The 14,708-nt window shown below is 51.5% G+C and overlaps 9 protein-coding genes and 1 non-coding gene across 10 annotated transcripts; 4 read left to right on the plus strand and 6 right to left on the minus strand.

Moving 5' to 3' along the window:
* Nucleotides 1-438: 438 nt before the first annotated feature.
* On the plus strand, nucleotides 439-3,451 carry C7974DRAFT_416033 (pyridoxal phosphate-dependent transferase; the record flags this gene model as incomplete). The annotated part of the gene is made up of 4 exons (XM_046143949.1): nucleotides 439-516; nucleotides 567-1,070; nucleotides 2,089-2,328; nucleotides 2,378-3,451. The coding sequence occupies 4 exons, from the start codon at nucleotides 439-441 to the stop codon at nucleotides 3,449-3,451; spliced, it is 1,896 nt and encodes a 631-aa protein (XP_045993963.1).
* On the minus strand, nucleotides 1,389-1,503 carry C7974DRAFT_t97. Its single transcript has one exon. It is a non-coding gene; the product is annotated as a tRNA-Met (tRNA).
* A 469-nt stretch (nucleotides 3,452-3,920) lies between the features above and the next one.
* Nucleotides 3,921-5,271, plus strand: C7974DRAFT_34725 (isoflavone reductase family protein). The gene has a single exon (XM_046139393.1). It carries the CDS (start codon nucleotides 4,314-4,316, stop codon nucleotides 5,214-5,216), a length of 903 nt encoding a protein of 300 aa, XP_045993964.1. The 5' UTR covers nucleotides 3,921-4,313; the 3' UTR covers nucleotides 5,217-5,271.
* C7974DRAFT_341499 (arginine N-methyltransferase 2) lies at nucleotides 5,253-6,568 on the minus strand. Its single transcript, XM_046139277.1, has one exon. It carries the CDS (start codon nucleotides 6,528-6,530, stop codon nucleotides 5,328-5,330), a length of 1,203 nt encoding a protein of 400 aa, XP_045993965.1. The 5' UTR covers nucleotides 6,531-6,568; the 3' UTR covers nucleotides 5,253-5,327.
* An 81-nt stretch (nucleotides 6,569-6,649) lies between these two features.
* On the minus strand, nucleotides 6,650-9,390 carry C7974DRAFT_400627 (uncharacterized protein). The gene is made up of 5 exons (XM_046142525.1): nucleotides 9,008-9,390; nucleotides 8,897-8,959; nucleotides 8,807-8,842; nucleotides 8,591-8,759; nucleotides 6,650-8,545 (listed from the first exon to the last, which is right to left on the minus strand). Exons 1-5 carry the CDS (start codon nucleotides 9,207-9,209, stop codon nucleotides 6,907-6,909), a joined length of 2,109 nt encoding a protein of 702 aa, XP_045993966.1. The 5' UTR covers nucleotides 9,210-9,390; the 3' UTR covers nucleotides 6,650-6,906.
* A 99-nt stretch (nucleotides 9,391-9,489) lies between these two features.
* On the minus strand, nucleotides 9,490-10,897 carry C7974DRAFT_400629 (rRNA processing protein Ipi1). The gene is made up of 3 exons (XM_046142526.1): nucleotides 10,734-10,897; nucleotides 10,611-10,683; nucleotides 9,490-10,558 (listed from the first exon to the last, which is right to left on the minus strand). Exons 1-3 carry the CDS (start codon nucleotides 10,779-10,781, stop codon nucleotides 9,669-9,671), a joined length of 1,011 nt encoding a protein of 336 aa, XP_045993967.1. The 5' UTR covers nucleotides 10,782-10,897; the 3' UTR covers nucleotides 9,490-9,668.
* A 127-nt stretch (nucleotides 10,898-11,024) lies between these two features.
* Nucleotides 11,025-11,905, plus strand: C7974DRAFT_34957 (uncharacterized protein). The gene is made up of 3 exons (XM_046139440.1): nucleotides 11,025-11,110; nucleotides 11,158-11,503; nucleotides 11,551-11,905. The coding sequence occupies exons 1-3, from the start codon at nucleotides 11,096-11,098 to the stop codon at nucleotides 11,595-11,597; spliced, it is 408 nt and encodes a 135-aa protein (XP_045993968.1). The 5' UTR covers nucleotides 11,025-11,095; the 3' UTR covers nucleotides 11,598-11,905.
* Nucleotides 11,507-12,342, minus strand: C7974DRAFT_400636 (uncharacterized protein). The gene is made up of 4 exons (XM_046142527.1): nucleotides 12,237-12,342; nucleotides 12,000-12,182; nucleotides 11,814-11,947; nucleotides 11,507-11,745 (listed from the first exon to the last, which is right to left on the minus strand). Exons 1-4 carry the CDS (start codon nucleotides 12,311-12,313, stop codon nucleotides 11,684-11,686), a joined length of 456 nt encoding a protein of 151 aa, XP_045993969.1. The 5' UTR covers nucleotides 12,314-12,342; the 3' UTR covers nucleotides 11,507-11,683.
* A 151-nt stretch (nucleotides 12,343-12,493) lies between these two features.
* Nucleotides 12,494-13,635, plus strand: C7974DRAFT_34839 (AhpC/TSA family protein-like protein). The gene is made up of 3 exons (XM_046139409.1): nucleotides 12,494-12,976; nucleotides 13,079-13,420; nucleotides 13,469-13,635. Exons 1-3 carry the CDS (start codon nucleotides 12,927-12,929, stop codon nucleotides 13,578-13,580), a joined length of 504 nt encoding a protein of 167 aa, XP_045993970.1. The 5' UTR covers nucleotides 12,494-12,926; the 3' UTR covers nucleotides 13,581-13,635.
* A 331-nt stretch (nucleotides 13,636-13,966) lies between these two features.
* Nucleotides 13,967-14,585, minus strand: C7974DRAFT_378858 (uncharacterized protein; the record flags this gene model as incomplete). Its single annotated transcript, XM_046140427.1, has 3 exons — nucleotides 13,967-14,020; nucleotides 14,072-14,524; nucleotides 14,583-14,585. The coding sequence occupies 3 exons, from the start codon at nucleotides 14,583-14,585 to the stop codon at nucleotides 13,967-13,969; spliced, it is 510 nt and encodes a 169-aa protein (XP_045993971.1).
* Between the last annotated feature and the right edge of the window lie 123 nt (nucleotides 14,586-14,708).

Below are 14,708 nucleotides of genomic sequence, written 5' to 3' on the forward strand. Positions count from 1 at the left end.
CTGCACGCACGTTTGAGGATATTTCTTTAGGACAGCGTTGAGGCGAAACTTGGATAGTGAGGCACACAATACGCAATTGACCAGGATGTTTGGTATGTGATAGATCACTGAGAAAACGTGGTACACACATAGTCGTGCCAACTGCCTCTCGAAAATGCTGATAGCTACTTGCAATGTCTGCGATGACAATGAACGTTCAAGACATAGTATGCGCAGTTTCTGAAGAGGACGTTAAAAAGGCTGTTTTAAGAGAATAGTTGGGTGCGTGCACATGCGAGCCCTCGAGAGTCGCACGTGGATCGCGGGGTTCTTCCGCCCGGGTGTCACTCGACTGCACCCACTCGTGACGCCAACAACTCGCCTTGCTGGAAGTGATCAGAACATCGACAGACATCACACCTGGACTGTGTCGGTACCGGAAACTCGTGTCTTCCGAACATGGCGACTCCAGAGGCACAGGAGGCGGCAGCTAAGCAGCGAATCATCAGGCACATGAACGCAGATCATCATGATTCTGTATGCCGTAACACGTGTTTCGATATCACAAGGGCTGACTGTACCACCAGATCCGTCGCTACGTCGAAGCCTACGCCTCCAAAAGTCCTAGGCAAAGCCGGTCTGCCCAGATGACGGACATCGATCTGAATCAGATGAAGTTCAGTTGCGGTGGCCAAGCAAGTACTGTCGCGTTCGATCCGCCTATGAAGTCTCTCCGCGAAGCAAGAGAACGTCTCGTTCAAATGGATGGAGAAACTCTGCAGATCTTAGGCCGGAGTGACATCACGATCACTCGATACGTTCCAGCGTACGTCAAGCTGGGCCACTTATTCAACTTCACTCAATGTGCCTTACTCTTCCTTTTGCTGCCAAGAGGGATGAATTTCAAGCCTGGCAGTCTGCTGTACGATCATCTTCTGTACACGGTGCCCGCTTTCGCAAGGTTCGTGCTGCAGGTCAGATGGATTGTTCTGCCTCTCGTGTTGGCCATTCACGTTACCGAGGCATACCTCATGGCGAACAAGGTCAAGAGACATGGATTGAATTCAGCTGATGCAGTGTGGTGGATGTGGGTAGGGAGCAGTTTTGTAGAAGGCGTAACGGCGTTCTGGCGCTTGGACAGACTCATTGCAGAGAAACAGAGGGTGAAGGAAGCAAAGAAGCATTGATAGACTCACACTACGATTGATTTGAAAGCATGAGAACTATATAGCAGTGCACATGTAGACATACAAGAGCTTGATAACCCATTGTCGGATATAAACCCAAGAGGGTAGCACACACACCGTTCCTGCATTAAGTGCGTGTTCAAAGCTAAAAACAAAGAAGCATCCGCACTATCGCTCACTACTTTCATGGAAAGGTTGTGGGATGAGTGCAGGTGCAAAAAATGCTCCCTGCCAGATTCGAACTGGCGGCCTTCGGATTACTTGTTCTATGAACAATCATTCTCAGCTGTGATGAGAGATATGAGACCGACGTGATAACCGACTACACCAAGGAAGCTGGTTGGGTGTTTTGATGGAATGAATGAGGTTTGAATGATTATTATACTGTACAACTTTGAGCGACCCTCCGAGCATCTGTGCCCAACGACGAACGTCACCATCATGACATGGAGTTGCGATTACAACGATCTACAACCTAGGTCTCCGTGTGACTTTTGGGCAGCGTTGTCTGCGTTTGCACTTATCTTTCGGGGCTCTTGCATTGCACTCTCGCGAATTACTGCTGTGCGACGAGCCGCTCTCCGGCTTCGGCCCAAGCTCTTTCTCCGATATCGATAAGCCTTAGGAAATTCAGACTCATGCTGCATGCCACGCCGATGACTGCAAATGCCTCATTGATATTTTCTTCTTGCGTTCTTTTCGTTTGTGAGATACCCAGCGTATACAATGGCATTTCGTATTGCTTCTAGGCGTATTTGCGCTTCGCTACGTACACCGCGCATAACATGTGTGTCAACTCGGTTTGCTTCGTCGGCAGCGGCAGCAGTGCAAGGCTCAAGCCTCCCTCAGGATGTCAAGGACTCAATCGCGGTATGAGAACCAAGACTCTGTGTTTGCAGGGTCAAGCACTAATTCCAGCCAGCGCGATTCGACATTGGCAACCCCAGATCCTCCAGCTGGCTCGAAAACCGCAGGCCTAGTTGACCAGCAACTACCGTACATGGTCCCAACCTATGTACGCCCGCCGCCGATGTTCGAGAAGGGTGAGGGATGCTACATGTGGGACGTCGAGAACAGGAAGTACCTAGACTTCACAGCCGGTATCGCGGTCAACGCTTTGGGGCATTGCGATGCTGGAGTGGCTGAGGTCATTGCTCAACAGGTGCGAATAGACAACGCCAGGACATTGACAGCTACTAATAGTTTCCCAGTCCAAGCAGCTCATGCACACCTCCAACCTCTACCATAACCCCCATACTGGCCTCCTCTCGAAACAGCTGATTCAGCTCACGCACGCGACCGGCGGCTTTGCCAGCGCCACCAAGACCTTCATCTGCAACAGCGGTTCTGAAGCCAACGAGGCGGCTATCAAGTTTGCACGCAAGACTGGAAAGTCGCTGCAACCAGACGGTAGCAAGTACGAGTTCGTCTCATTCCACAACTCCTTCCACGGCAGGACTATGGGAAGCTTGAGCGCCACACCGAACCCTAAATACCAGACACCCTTCTCTCCCATGGTTCCCGGATTCAAGTACGGAACATTCAACGATATCGAGGGTATCAACAGCCTGGTCACCGAGTCGACATGTGGTGTCATCATCGAGCCGATTCAGGGAGAGGGTGGTGTCAATGTCGCAACACCTGAGTTCCTGCTTGCCCTTCGCAAGCGTTGTACAGAGGTTGGCGCAGTCTTGATCCACGACGAGATCCAGTGCGGTCTCGGCCGTACAGGTACCTTTTGGGCACACGCCCTGTTCCCGAAAGAGGCCCACCCAGACATCGTTACTACGGCCAAGGCCCTGGGCAACGGTTTCCCTATCGGTGCCACCATTGTCAATGACTTCGTCTGCGACCACATCAAGACTGGCGACCACGGAACAACATTCGGTGGCAACCCGCTCGGTAGTCGTGTAGCCTCTTACATCCTTTCTCGCCTCTCATCACCTGAGATCCTGGACGCCGTTCCGGCCAAGGAGCAGGCATTCCGCAAACACTTCGAGACTTTGCGTCAGCAGTACCCAGATCAGATCAAAGAGATTCGCGGCAAGGGTCTGATCCTGGGTATGCAGCTCGATGCTGATCCCACTGAGATTGTCACAGCTGCTCGCGAGAGGGGATTACTCATTATCACTTGCGGCACCAACACACTGCGGTTTGTGCCTCCTCTGACAATCACTGAGGCGGAGATCGAGGAGGGCATGGAGATTCTAGGCCAGGCAATGAAGAGCGTATGGATTAAGGGCGAGGAGGTCAAGGGCACAGACGGCCAGCAGGAGATGCGATAACTATTTATTTGTGTGCTAGTTCATGCAGGCTATTCTCAACCTTGGCGTTCATGGCGTGATGTCTCAACTCGTCGTACGTAGCAGTTTTGCACCCTGTTAGGTACCGCTCGACCTCCTGTCAGTTTAGTCACCTACACATGGCTACAAGCGATTAGCCCAGCAATCGGCGAGTTCTGCTTTCTAGAAAAACCCTGTGGTAGACAATGCGAGTCAAGAGCAACTCATCATCTTCCTTTAGAGGATTGTCAAATGGAAACGGGACATGGGCGTTACCTACAGGTACTTTGTCAGCGATGGACATTGGCATTTGTCGGCAGTTCTCTCTTCAGCAGCATCGCGGAACTTGGACATTGCACAAAGCACTGGCACCAGTGCCGGTCCGGTAGTTGAGGGTTGTCCATTAATCAGGAATTGCACTTTGGATTAGCGATAGCGGGGCGAAGCAAGGCTGAGAAGTGCGGCGCACCTCCGCCCATTTACGAATTTCACCGACACGACACCAGAACAGGGCCCCACTGCACCTCAAACAGTTCAATGATGGCGCGATAAGTTGTTTGCGCTACGCAATGCGTCCGACGGGCTCATGGATCCTGGTTCTGCGAGGGTCTCGGCCTTACCTGTGCGTGAACAAGATATGTCATTGGCCATCTTCCCCGGATTCGCAGCATCGGCGCGATTCTGAGCCAAGTCAGCATCATACGTTGCTGAGATAACAGTGCGGAATGTAGAGTTAGGATTAGATATGTCGTGCTCAAGAGCTTCACCGGAGATATAAGGACAGTCACCATCATCACGAAGAGTATCTGTACCAGTCTCTCAACTCATTAAAAGCCACCTGATCATAACCTCTCATCGTCCAACAATGTCTATCAAGAACGTCGTCATCGTTGGCGCTGGAGGCAACCTTGGGCCGTCTATTCTGAAGGCCTTTCTCGAGTCCTCCTTCACCACCAGCGTCCTTTCTCGGGAGGGCTCCGACTCTACATTCCCATCTGGCGTCAAAGTCCTGCGTGCCGACTACGACTCAGTTGACAGCCTTAAGCAAGCTCTCCAAGGGCAAGATGCGGTTGTCTCTCTCGTTGGTGGTAACGCTCTGGGAGCCCAAAATAAACTCATCGACGCTGCAATTGCAGCAGGCGTGAAACGCTTCCTTCCCTCTGAGTACGGTAGCAACACACCCGATCCCAAGGTACTGGCCGCTGTACCTGTATTTGCGGGCAAGATTGGCACCGTAGACTACCTCAAGAGCAAAGAGAACGTCATCAGCTGGAGCAGCGTGATCACCGGGGCCTTTTTCGACTGGGGCCTCAAAGCCAGCTTCCTTGGCTTTGATGCTCAGAGCAAGACAGCTACTATCGTTGACGGCGGTGATGTCACATTCTCCGCCACCAACCTCAAGTTCGTCGGCGAGGCTGTCGTTAAGGTCCTGGAAAACGCGGAAGCTACAAAGAATCAGTACATCTATGTTAGTGGTTTCCAGGTATCACAGAACGAGATCCTGGCGGCCGCAGAGAAGATCACAGGGGAGAGGTGGACGACCAACAAGGTCAGCTCAAAGGATCTTGTTGCAAAGGGCAACGAGCTGTTGCAGAAGGGTGACTTCTCCGGAATCGGCCCGCTTCTTCAGGCAGTGATATTCGGTGACCACAAACTTGGTGACCTGAAGCCGTCCGGGCTGTGGAACGAGAAGCTAGGTCTTAAACAGGAGAGTCTTGAGGACAGCGTCAAAGCTGGCCTCTCCGGAAAGCTGCTGCATGAAGCGTAAACATTGTTGATAGCAAAATTAATGAACGTGGCTCACTTGTTCGTGTACCAATTGCATACATGTTACAACTGTTCATGTTTTGAGCGAATAGTCCCTAGCATGATGTATCTTCTACTTCAAGAAGGTGTTCACTGGCAGACGGTATACGTCGATGGTCCAGTATGGCCTTCTTGTGCCCTCCCACTCCTTGCTTCCATGCAGACCTGCGGGCACCTTGATGTCCTCCCACGTAGTGTCGAAGCCAGCTTCGTAAAGGTCAATTTCTGACACCTTGGTGTAGACGTCGTAGCAGATTTGTCGGTCGGCGCCCAGGCCGTTGTACCATCCAAATTTGCCGTCCTTCGCAAGCAGCTGGATGACGTACTCAGCGAAGAACTCCCTGAGGGCGGCGTAGTCTTCGGCGAATGTGTCGTAGTAGATAGCGTCAAGAATCACACCCTGCTCAACGAGCTTGGGAAGAACGTCTTGCCAGCGGCCCTCGTGGATGTGGACGTTGGGCTTATCGTACCATCCAGTCTCTCTCAGGCGCTGGTGCACTTGCGGGTGAGCCTCGATGATGTGGTGCTCTGAAGGGTCGTGTGTCAGGATGGCTGTGTCGACGATACCCATGCCATGTCCGACGTTCATAGTTCGCAGACCCTTCTTGGGGATCAGAGTCTCGGCGTGTCGCTGCATGATCTCGGTCTCCCAGTCCATCATGACTGCGTTGTCGCTTTCATCGAGCAGGATTCCAGGCTTGTAGCGGAGTTGAGACCTGATATATGCCTTGTTGTCCAAAGAAACATCATCAAGGACCTCATGCTCAACAGCTTCTGTAGCAGCTTGCGCCTCGTCCTCTGAGATCTTCTGCTTCTTGGCTGCGGGCTGTTCCTCAGAAGTCTCATCCTCCTCGACGTCGACTTCAATTGCGGATGTCCCGAGACCCAAAGCTTGCATCTTGGCGAAGAGTAGCTCAGCGCGGACACCAGCTTCAACCATCAAGTCGTAGATCTTTTGCTGTCCAAGGCGAAGTGCAATGCATCCTGGTGTCTCGTCTTCCTTGTTCAGATCGTTCCAGATGGCTCCGTTCTCAAGCAAAATGTTGACAGTCTGAACGGCGGTCTCATCCGCCTCTTTCCCCTCCTCAGCCTTGCCGCAGGATGCAATGGCAGCGTGGAGTGGTGAAGTTGCAACTGAGGCGGTGGGGTCCTGGACGTTGGCCGAGCCTTCTTTGAGCGCAACTTTCAAAGCGGGGACATCGTGGCGCTCCGCTGCCGAGATGATGCGCTTCGCAAGAAGAATCTCCTGTTCAGTAGCTTGTTCTGCCATTTTCATTCGTTGTTCTGTTTCTTTGCGCCTTGTGATTCCTGGAGGGATTATTTTTGCTGTTACAGGGATGTCTCACTGGTAAGCGAACATGCATCTCACGCTTGACAAAAAAGGCTAGCGTTCTTGTCTAGTCAGGTACGAATATGATTGATATCTCGCCAGCAAGCGCTATAGATCCTGCTTCAGTAGTTGATAGTATTTGCGTCCACCGCTGTTTGATCTTCCAGCACTGAAGATACCTATTAAGAGTGTTCTGAATAGTAAATACCCAGTAAGACTTTCCACGTGTCGGCTACCAGTACCTTTCTCATCAGGTAACCGTGAGCTTCGCATGGTGTTATTCTCCTTTAATTGTGGCCCCTTCGATACTAAACTGGCCCGGTTAGTGTATGCGTGATTTTTTTGCCACAGATCCTGACGCAGACTTTGGAGCCTTTTTTTCAAGGCCAGACCCTTGTCTGGTCTTGAATGCCGACAGCAAATCTTGTCGCTCTTGTTCTGTATCACTAGTCAGGTCGATTACTTCATCGGTATCCCTCTGAGCAAGTATCGGGGGTATGGTCGAACGTGATCGAGGGGGCAATTGTGACTCCGGTTGCGCGGGCGCTAGAACATCCTGTTGTTGATCCTGTTGTTGTGCAGCATAGCGGTTTACCGATGAAGGTTTGGAAGTAGATACCATAGGCGCTACTGGCGCCCGAGACTCTTCTTTTATAATTCCTTGGAACGTGGGCGAGCCATTCGACACAGGACGGACTGTGGGGCGATGCGCAGATTGAAACCCATGCAGGGCGGAAACACGCCGCTGACGGGCCTCGGATGGAGTCTGTGGTTGTGTTTGATGCTGCGTGGTATGCATCGATGCGAATTGGTTCAGCGATTCCAGAACAGTGGTCTGTGACGGAGATGGCACTGGATCATCCGTATGTTGAGACCTCAACGCGAGAGGCGCAGCAATTTGCGTGGATGCGTACAAAGATGAAGGAGATAATGATGAGTCTCGGTATGGAATGTCTTCGGATGATGGAACTGCTGCAACGAAGGGACTGTTGCCGATACGCTGTCGCTTTGGTGGGCGGGGGCCAGGCATAACCACCGTTGATTGCTCTTGTTTCACCATAATCGGTGGTACAGTCGGTGGTTCTTCTCCCGTGGTTGCAGCTGGCCGTTTCGTACGTGCTGTAAATCTGCCTTTTTTTGGTACAGTAGCAGCAGCAGTAATTGCCGCAGCAGTTGAGCCGATTGCTGTACTCTGTTTCTTCGTTCGCTGTGTTGTAATTCGATCAACAGTAGTACCGTCAATGGCTCCTCGAATTTCTTCAAGCGAGTCAATGTATTCCCAGAACCATTTCCATAAGTTTGCGTTGAGGCGGAGGTCGACAAAGCTCTCACGTACAGCGGTCCGCATCGCTTGGATATCGCCAAGTAGCAGTCTGTTGTTCCTTGTCTCAGAGTGTATCGAGATCAGTACAGTTACTGCAACCATCTCAACGGGTGCAAAGGTCTGCACTCCCCGTAGATACTTGTTGCCATTAGTGAAGGTGTCGGGGTCTGTTTCGATTAGGTCCTTTAGCGTGTTCCAAACGCTGGCAAGGTGTGATTTGAGCCCATCGTCGACAGCACTTTTGTTGCTCAAAAGTTTGGGCAGATGCGTGTAATTCGTCTTCAGTGCGGGAAATCCGTTCGCCGCTGTTGGGTACATGCATTCAACAATCTGGCTGAAGCATGACAACGTCAGCTGGAAGTCCTTCGATCTCGCCCTGTCTTTCATCAAGGAATAAACGGGAGGGAAATCCTCGACGAAGAGTCTGGCCAGTTCTTGCCAGGGCCCAGTCGAAGCACGCATCTTTTCAGCCAGGTTCAGCTGCACTCCCATTTGGACTCTGGCAAACAGATCCTCTTCTTGTTCAGGGGACAGATTATTGTATTCGAATACCACAAACTCTTTCTGGAAGAACTGTCTCCGCTGCTGCTCTGAGAGAACGCGCTTTCGCTTGCTGCCAACAGGCTCACAGAACCACCTGGCAGGATCAGCATTGAAACATACGGTCCTCACTCAAACCTACCACTTCTCTCCGCGGTGATCGTGGCATGGGATCATGCCTTTGATGAATGCCAGGACGGAGGACAAGCGTTGCTTGCCATCGACACATACGAGAGTCTCCTTGGGGGCAGATGGGTCCTGGGCCTGCCGCGGTTTCTTATTCAATATAATGGGTGGGATGTAGAAGTTTTCTGAAGACTTTGTCAGTCTTCGATGCTTGATCCGGCAAGGTACTAACCCATCAGAGAGTTTACCAACCCGGTCATTCGATCGGCTAGATGCCGATGTCAGTACAGCTATCCCACGCTCGATCTTAAAGACAACTGACCGGCCCAAACAACCTCTCGTTGATATTCTGGGTCAACGTCAATCCCGCCGGTGTCCATTAGCTCTGTACACGTGTCAGTTTGCAACCAAACTGATGACTTCGATGACCTACTCATCAACTCGCGCAGGCTGCGCATGAGTTTGTGTGCCACGGGCAGCTGGGGTCGCGACCTGTACGTGTCGTCATCGTCGTTGTCCTCTGTTTTGACGACCGAGCCCGTCGCCGCAACAGCATTGTTATCGTCCTTCGATCTGACTGTGGTGCGTGGCAGTCTAGTGCTTCCCCGATTGGACTCCATAGTCAGGCCTGGCATGCTGGTGAAGCTACAAATCAATCACTCCTCCAGCAAGCTATACCTGGTATGACGGGAGAAGAAGCCAGCCAGCAGTACTGGGCGTCATGAACGCTGAGCCAGGGCGCTGGAATTGTTTGAAGTTGTACTAAATCAGCAAATAAATGATTTTGGAAGAGGAACAGGAGTTTATGGAGTAGCACCATTTCAGAAAGAGTGGGGCCCCACGCTAGTCGCATGGCAGTATTTCAACACAAGTAAGGCAATAAAGCAAGTTAATTAGCTTAGAAAGCAGACTATAGGCCTAGCTACCTGCAGCTTGCTATCAGAGAGTAGTAATAGCAGGATGTCTACCTCTATGCTGCAAGTCAACCTAATTCACTTAGCTCACACGATTTTGGCTTATATAGGTTGCACATCGCTGTAAAACAAGATTTTGGTAACTGCCGAAAGTCGTGCACTTGCACATTGTTTTCTTCACTAGACCATGATCTCTTCTCTATGAAAATCCGCCATGCCATCTCTGACTACTTTACGTAGCTGCGCTGCTGCACGACCCATTTCACCGCCTGCTTTCAATGCTTGCTCAAGGCCTGCAACGACAGCAGTCTCTGCCTTATCATTGAACACCCTCTGCCGATCCTCACGGTCTTCAAACATCTCTGCCTCCTCATCTCTTGTTGCGCTAAATAAGTTCAGGTGCGCATAGACATTTGATCGTTCAGACAGCATGTGGTGCTCCGTCTGCCAGAGCGGAAAATTGCTCTGGTTCGTAATCGACGAGACCTGGGCGTGGTACAGACCAGCTCTCAAAAATGCTGTGAGAGCGTCCATCTGCTTCACCTGGAGCTTCGCGTCGCTCTTGCCGTAAGATTTTGCCTGGGACCATTTACCTTCCCCTTCGGATTTCCAGACGAGTAAGCTCAAGAAACATTTCAGCATCTTCACCCACCCGCCAGCGCAACTGACAATTTCGTCGCCCGCGATACTGGTCAGCCATTGAAGGACTTCCAAAGCAAAAGTTCGGATATCAGCAGACAAGTGTGTCATTCCTGCCCTCGTGTGAAGCAGGAGCTGATCAGCGTGGGTGGCCACGTCGTTCTCGGGTAGAACTTTGAAGAGCTTGAGCAGTTGCTGGCGGACAGCGTTCGATGAGTCTAAGATGAGTCTCTGTACTGCAGGAATAATGACTGACGCAGGCTGAGGAAGAGAACTTCCAGGGGCTGTGCTTGAGATAGCTGAAGTAAGAAAGGCAAGTGATTCCTGTCGCTGCTTGTCCGCCTTGTGATCAAGTAAGCCCAAATGATGGGCACATTGTGCCTCTATCGTCGGAGCATTTGCAGAGAGCGCCTGCTGCTTCAGAGATATCGCTGTGATCTTGTGAGCTTTCCTGTCTACAGCGTGTCCTGATGATCTTCTTACATTTTGCCTTGAAACTTGTGCTCGTGCCATTCGCAGCTTTAGGCGCAGCCTTTCCGACCCTCAGTTTAACTTTCTGTGCGTGGTCAGCTCATTCTTTGTCATAATCACAACTGGTTGTTGTACTTGGAAATCTTTCTTTTTCTCCTTCTTTCTCTTAGAGCTGGACGTCATCTTGCTCCTCAACCGCAGTCAATGTGTTTGGTTCTATGTGTTCTTGATGATGGAGAAGTCGTCGGAAGCATGAAGACTGCTGGTCGAAGTTATCTGGGCGCTTTCATTTGTAGCTGTGCAGACTAACTATGATGCCGAGCAGAAAATTGAAGATCTGCAGGATGGCACTAATCTTGGAGAAGTTTAGCGCATGTCCGCCTTCAACAGGGGTCCCGCCCGCGGTGTTTGCGCGTGCGCGACGATGTCATAGAAACCAACTACAACAAACACGATTCCGCCTGTCCTGCTGTCATTCTTCAACTTGGCCTTAGAATATGGCTCAGCGCTCAGTGCGTATTTCCCTGCTTAAATTCGGCATGTCACTTACCATGTTCAGATTGAAGAGACTCTCTCGCTACTCACACGATTGAGTCAAAAGCCTGGCGTGCAAAGCACAATCATTTTGTCACGCGATACAGGCGCCATAGTACGCACATCCGGTCTGATATCGAACAGCTCGTCTGCGAACCCGAACAGCACGCTGCCCGCCTCGGGCGAGACCATAGCCGACAACTACGTGAACGGCCGGAAAGAAAGCGGGATACACAGCGCTGAAGACGTGGCAAGTGCAGTGTGGAAATTCTTAGGGGCTGCAGGAAGTCTAGTTGATGAACTTGACAAAGAAGACGATGTTCGACTACTTAGGTTACGCACGAAGAAGAACGAGCTGGTCATTGTTCCAGGTAGGTTTGACAAGAACAGAGACTGTGCTTTGCTAATTTATGGCCAGATCCCAAGTTCATCTTAGTTTTGATACACGATACGCCACCCGCGTAGACCCGTCGACGGCTTGAGCGTACAACCACAGCATCCGTTACTTGAGCGTTATGATACCCCTTCTGTTCAGAGACATCAATGAATAATCACCAATGGGCTTCGCTGATCTCGACATCATTGACATCCACACCATCCTTGAACCATCGATCTACATGCATATCAGCATACGTTCGTGAAGAACAATTTGTAATCATTAGCACTTCACACACAACTCACCAGCTTCGTCAATCTCGATATCGTTTCCGCTCATCTGGCGCTTTCGCATCTTGCCATCTTCCGCAAATGTCCAGTCCTCGAGGCCGTAACATCGCTTCCACTTCATGCTGTCGTGCGCATCCTGATATTCGTACCTGCTTTAATCAACGACTAGAATCAAACCGAGGGGATAAGTGTGTACTGCACCAGAACTGGACGGCAATCTTGTCATCCGTGAAGGCGAATAGTTCCTTTCGCAGACGATAGCTCTTTTCCTTCGCCCACTTTTTGGTCAAGAGGTCTTCGATAGCGGCGGTGCCTGTAATGAAACTGGATCGGTTACGCCAGATGCTGTCCGCAGTATAAGCCTGGGCGATTGTTTTTGGGTCCCTAATCACGCCAGTCAGACTTTCATAGGGGATGCAAGCACGTGTCACTGCTCACTGGCTGTTCCACAGGTCTTGGGCTTTCTTGACTTTGGCATTAGCCGTTTCTATATTGAAAGGAGGGGGAAGCGACATTATGACAATTTCAGCTGCGCAAATGTTGTGTGGGAGTCGACAGAGGATGCCAACGGATTTATACAGAGCAGAGGGCCTACATGCTTACTGAGTCTTACGTGCACCTCGCACTTAGTCTGTTGGACCGGTCACAACGACGATATCAGATGCCGAACATGCCGAACATGCCGACTCGATGCTGTACAACCTTGGTTATGCACGCGCTCTAAGGTTGCACGCAAACACTCTCAAAGCTTACAATAACTTTCACCTACAGCTGCATAAATGAATTCCGCGACACCCGAAGTGCTAGGACGAGGGTCCAGCGAACGGCGGACCGTGCCAGACCAAGCTGAACTGGCCCGACTCGAACTCACGAACGCTCGCGTCGAGACATGAATGCTTACAAAACGTGAAGCTCGTTGCGGAGACGCTGTTGATAGGACAAAAGTATTTGTCAAGAAGCCTGCCACGCAGGTACCCATCCACATGGACCTAGCTCGTCATTCGGCCTGCCCCACCCGAGGCTTGAGCGACAGCTTAAACAGCTGCCCCTCCAACTGGGGACTTCTCTCAATTCACCGCAATACCTCGCAATCTCTATCTCATACCTCAATTTTACACCTAAATTACAATGCCTCCTCTCAAGGTCGGTGATTCTCTGCCTGAAGGCGTCAAGTTTGAGTATGTATCTCTACTCCTCCATCCAAGGTGCTCGCGTCGAGCATAGGCACGCTGCAATGGCAGCTTTTACGTCAACTCGGGCCCCGGGCTAATAATTGCCAGATGGGCACCCATCACTGACGCTGACCCCACCGCCTGCGGCCGTCCCCAAGAGTACGATGCTTCAAAGGAATGGGCTGGCAAGAAGGTCGTCCTCGTTTCGGTCCCTGGCGCGTTCACGCCCGGCTGCCAGGCTTTCCACCTTCCTCCCTACATCCAGAAGCTGGGCGAGCTGAAGAGCAAGGGCGTTGACGTTGTTGCTGTCATCGCATCCAACGACGCGTGGGTCATGAACGCTTGGGGCAAGGTCAACGGTGTCAAGGGCGACGACATCCTCTTCTTCAGCGACACCAAGAGCTTCTTCTCCAAGAACCACGGCTGGGCTGCCGGTATGGGCGACAGGAAGTAAGTGGAGCACCCTGAACAAATTAACAAGGTATTGACAATCTGCAGCGGCCGCTGGGCTATGGTCTTCGACAACGGCAAGGTCATCTACGCCGAGAACGAGAGCAACCCTGGCCAGGTCACCGTCTCTGGCGCCGAGGAGGTTCTCGCCAAGTTGTAAAAAGCCCAATGAAGGCTTTGCAACGTCTCATAAATCAATAGACTTGAATGCACACAGAGACGCCATATCATGAAGCGTAACAATCGGAACATCATATACATCCTGGATTTCATTGTGATTGCACATGCGAGAGTGTTGACTCATTGACTTCATGCGTGAGCGGATTTTCGATGACAGTATGCGAAGCAGTGTGGCACGGCGAGTGTGTGTAGGTATTGGTATTTATTCGGTTCTGGCTGGCTTTTGCACGATGGCCGTCTGTGATATGGACTTGCTGTCTGCCGCTCAATGGTCTGAAGACGGCTTCGAGGCCGGCGGCAGCTTCGTTGTGGGTCATGTCCTCCAAATTCCAACTCCTCTGTATATATCACTCGCTAATTGGACGCTTAATCGAAGGGTGTAAGGAAAGACTCGGCCACGAAGCGAGCTCTTGCGTTCAACTGGACACATGTTAGCTTCGACCTTTCATCCACATCTTCGAGGCGTCTTACGAAAAGCTTCATTTCAGAGATCTCCTTGTCGACCTCCTCCATAAACTGAATGATGAAGTCCACCAGCTTGTGCTTCAGCATCTCCTCGGTGTGGAAGTTGGTGATCAGAAATGAGATGTCATATCCTTTAATCGGTTTCCTCCGCAGGATGACAAAGCTCTCCGCTCTTTGCTGCAAGAACCTTGTGAACTTGTGGACCAAGATGTGCTCAATCTCGTCTGCCTGCTTGATCTTGATGCTGATTCGCACGCTGTTGATGCTGGGCTCGATGAAGACTCGCTCGTTCTCGTTGCGCGATACGGTGAGTGGGTTCAAAATCACTTCCGGAGACGATGCAGCTTCGATCTCGGGCACATTATGGCGTTCGGAGGCTTGCGAGGCGAAGTTGGACAGTGAGATGGCGGCTGTGAGGGAGGTGCGCACGCACTGCAGGTACGGGCGGAGGGATTGCGACTGCGGCCGTCAGTACAGTATCTAAGAGTTAGGCGGCTAGAAAGAAAGATGGCTTTACCATTGTTTGGTGGGCTTCTTCTCAGCCCTGAGCGCGTTGGGTTGAGCTGCAGTCGGGGCTATGACATGCCAGCACGGAGCGGTGCGGTGCCTCACGGGGGACACGGCGGGGCTCGGTGAAGCTGTG

Source organism: Boeremia exigua (genome assembly GCF_020726555.1).
Source record: "Boeremia exigua strain MPI-SDFR-AT-0100 chromosome Unknown C7974scaffold_10, whole genome shotgun sequence".
In the NCBI taxonomy this organism is placed as follows: domain Eukaryota; kingdom Fungi; phylum Ascomycota; class Dothideomycetes; order Pleosporales; family Didymellaceae; genus Boeremia; species Boeremia exigua.

What these genes read in the sequence shown, in the direction of transcription:
- C7974DRAFT_400636 (XM_046142527.1), bottom strand. Translation starts at nt 12,313, where the DNA reads ATGTCGCTTCCCCCTCCTTTCAATATAGAAACGGCTAATGCCAAAGTC. An exon ending in CAAGACCTGTGGAACAGCCA is followed by an intron (nt 12,183 to 12,236) that starts GTGAGCAGTGAC and finishes TGGCGTGATTAG; the next exon opens with GGACCCAAAAACAATCGCCC. An exon ending in TATCGAGATTGACGAAGCTG is followed by an intron (nt 11,746 to 11,813) that starts GTGAGTTGTGTG and finishes ATATGCATGTAG; the next exon opens with ATCGATGGTTCAAGGATGGT.
- C7974DRAFT_400629 (XM_046142526.1), bottom strand. Translation starts at nt 10,781, where the DNA reads ATGACGTCCAGCTCTAAGAGAAAGAAGGAGAAAAAGAAAGATTTCCAA. An exon ending in AGAAAAAGAAAGATTTCCAA is followed by an intron (nt 10,684 to 10,733) that starts GTACAACAACCA and finishes GACCACGCACAG; the next exon opens with AAAGTTAAACTGAGGGTCGG. An exon ending in CACAAGTTTCAAGGCAAAAT is followed by an intron (nt 10,559 to 10,610) that starts GTAAGAAGATCA and finishes ACAAGATCACAG; the next exon opens with CGATATCTCTGAAGCAGCAG.
- C7974DRAFT_400627 (XM_046142525.1), bottom strand. Translation starts at nt 9,209, where the DNA reads ATGCCAGGCCTGACTATGGAGTCCAATCGGGGAAGCACTAGACTGCCA. An exon ending in CAGCCTGCGCGAGTTGATGA is followed by an intron (nt 8,960 to 9,007) that starts GTAGGTCATCGA and finishes ACACGTGTACAG; the next exon opens with AGCTAATGGACACCGGCGGG. An exon ending in GATCACCGCGGAGAGAAGTG is followed by an intron (nt 8,546 to 8,590) that starts GTAGGTTTGAGT and finishes TGATCCTGCCAG; the next exon opens with GTGGTTCTGTGAGCCTGTTG.
- C7974DRAFT_34725 (XM_046139393.1), top strand. Translation starts at nt 4,314, where the DNA reads ATGTCTATCAAGAACGTCGTCATCGTTGGCGCTGGAGGCAACCTTGGG.
- C7974DRAFT_34839 (XM_046139409.1), top strand. Translation starts at nt 12,927, where the DNA reads ATGCCTCCTCTCAAGGTCGGTGATTCTCTGCCTGAAGGCGTCAAGTTT. An exon ending in CCTGAAGGCGTCAAGTTTGA is followed by an intron (nt 12,977 to 13,078) that starts GTATGTATCTCT and finishes AATAATTGCCAG; the next exon opens with ATGGGCACCCATCACTGACG. An exon ending in GCCGGTATGGGCGACAGGAA is followed by an intron (nt 13,421 to 13,468) that starts GTAAGTGGAGCA and finishes GACAATCTGCAG; the next exon opens with CGGCCGCTGGGCTATGGTCT.
- C7974DRAFT_34957 (XM_046139440.1), top strand. An exon ending in CGAGCTGGTCATTGTTCCAG is followed by an intron (nt 11,504 to 11,550) that starts GTAGGTTTGACA and finishes ATTTATGGCCAG; the next exon opens with ATCCCAAGTTCATCTTAGTT.
- C7974DRAFT_341499 (XM_046139277.1), bottom strand. Translation starts at nt 6,530, where the DNA reads ATGAAAATGGCAGAACAAGCTACTGAACAGGAGATTCTTCTTGCGAAG.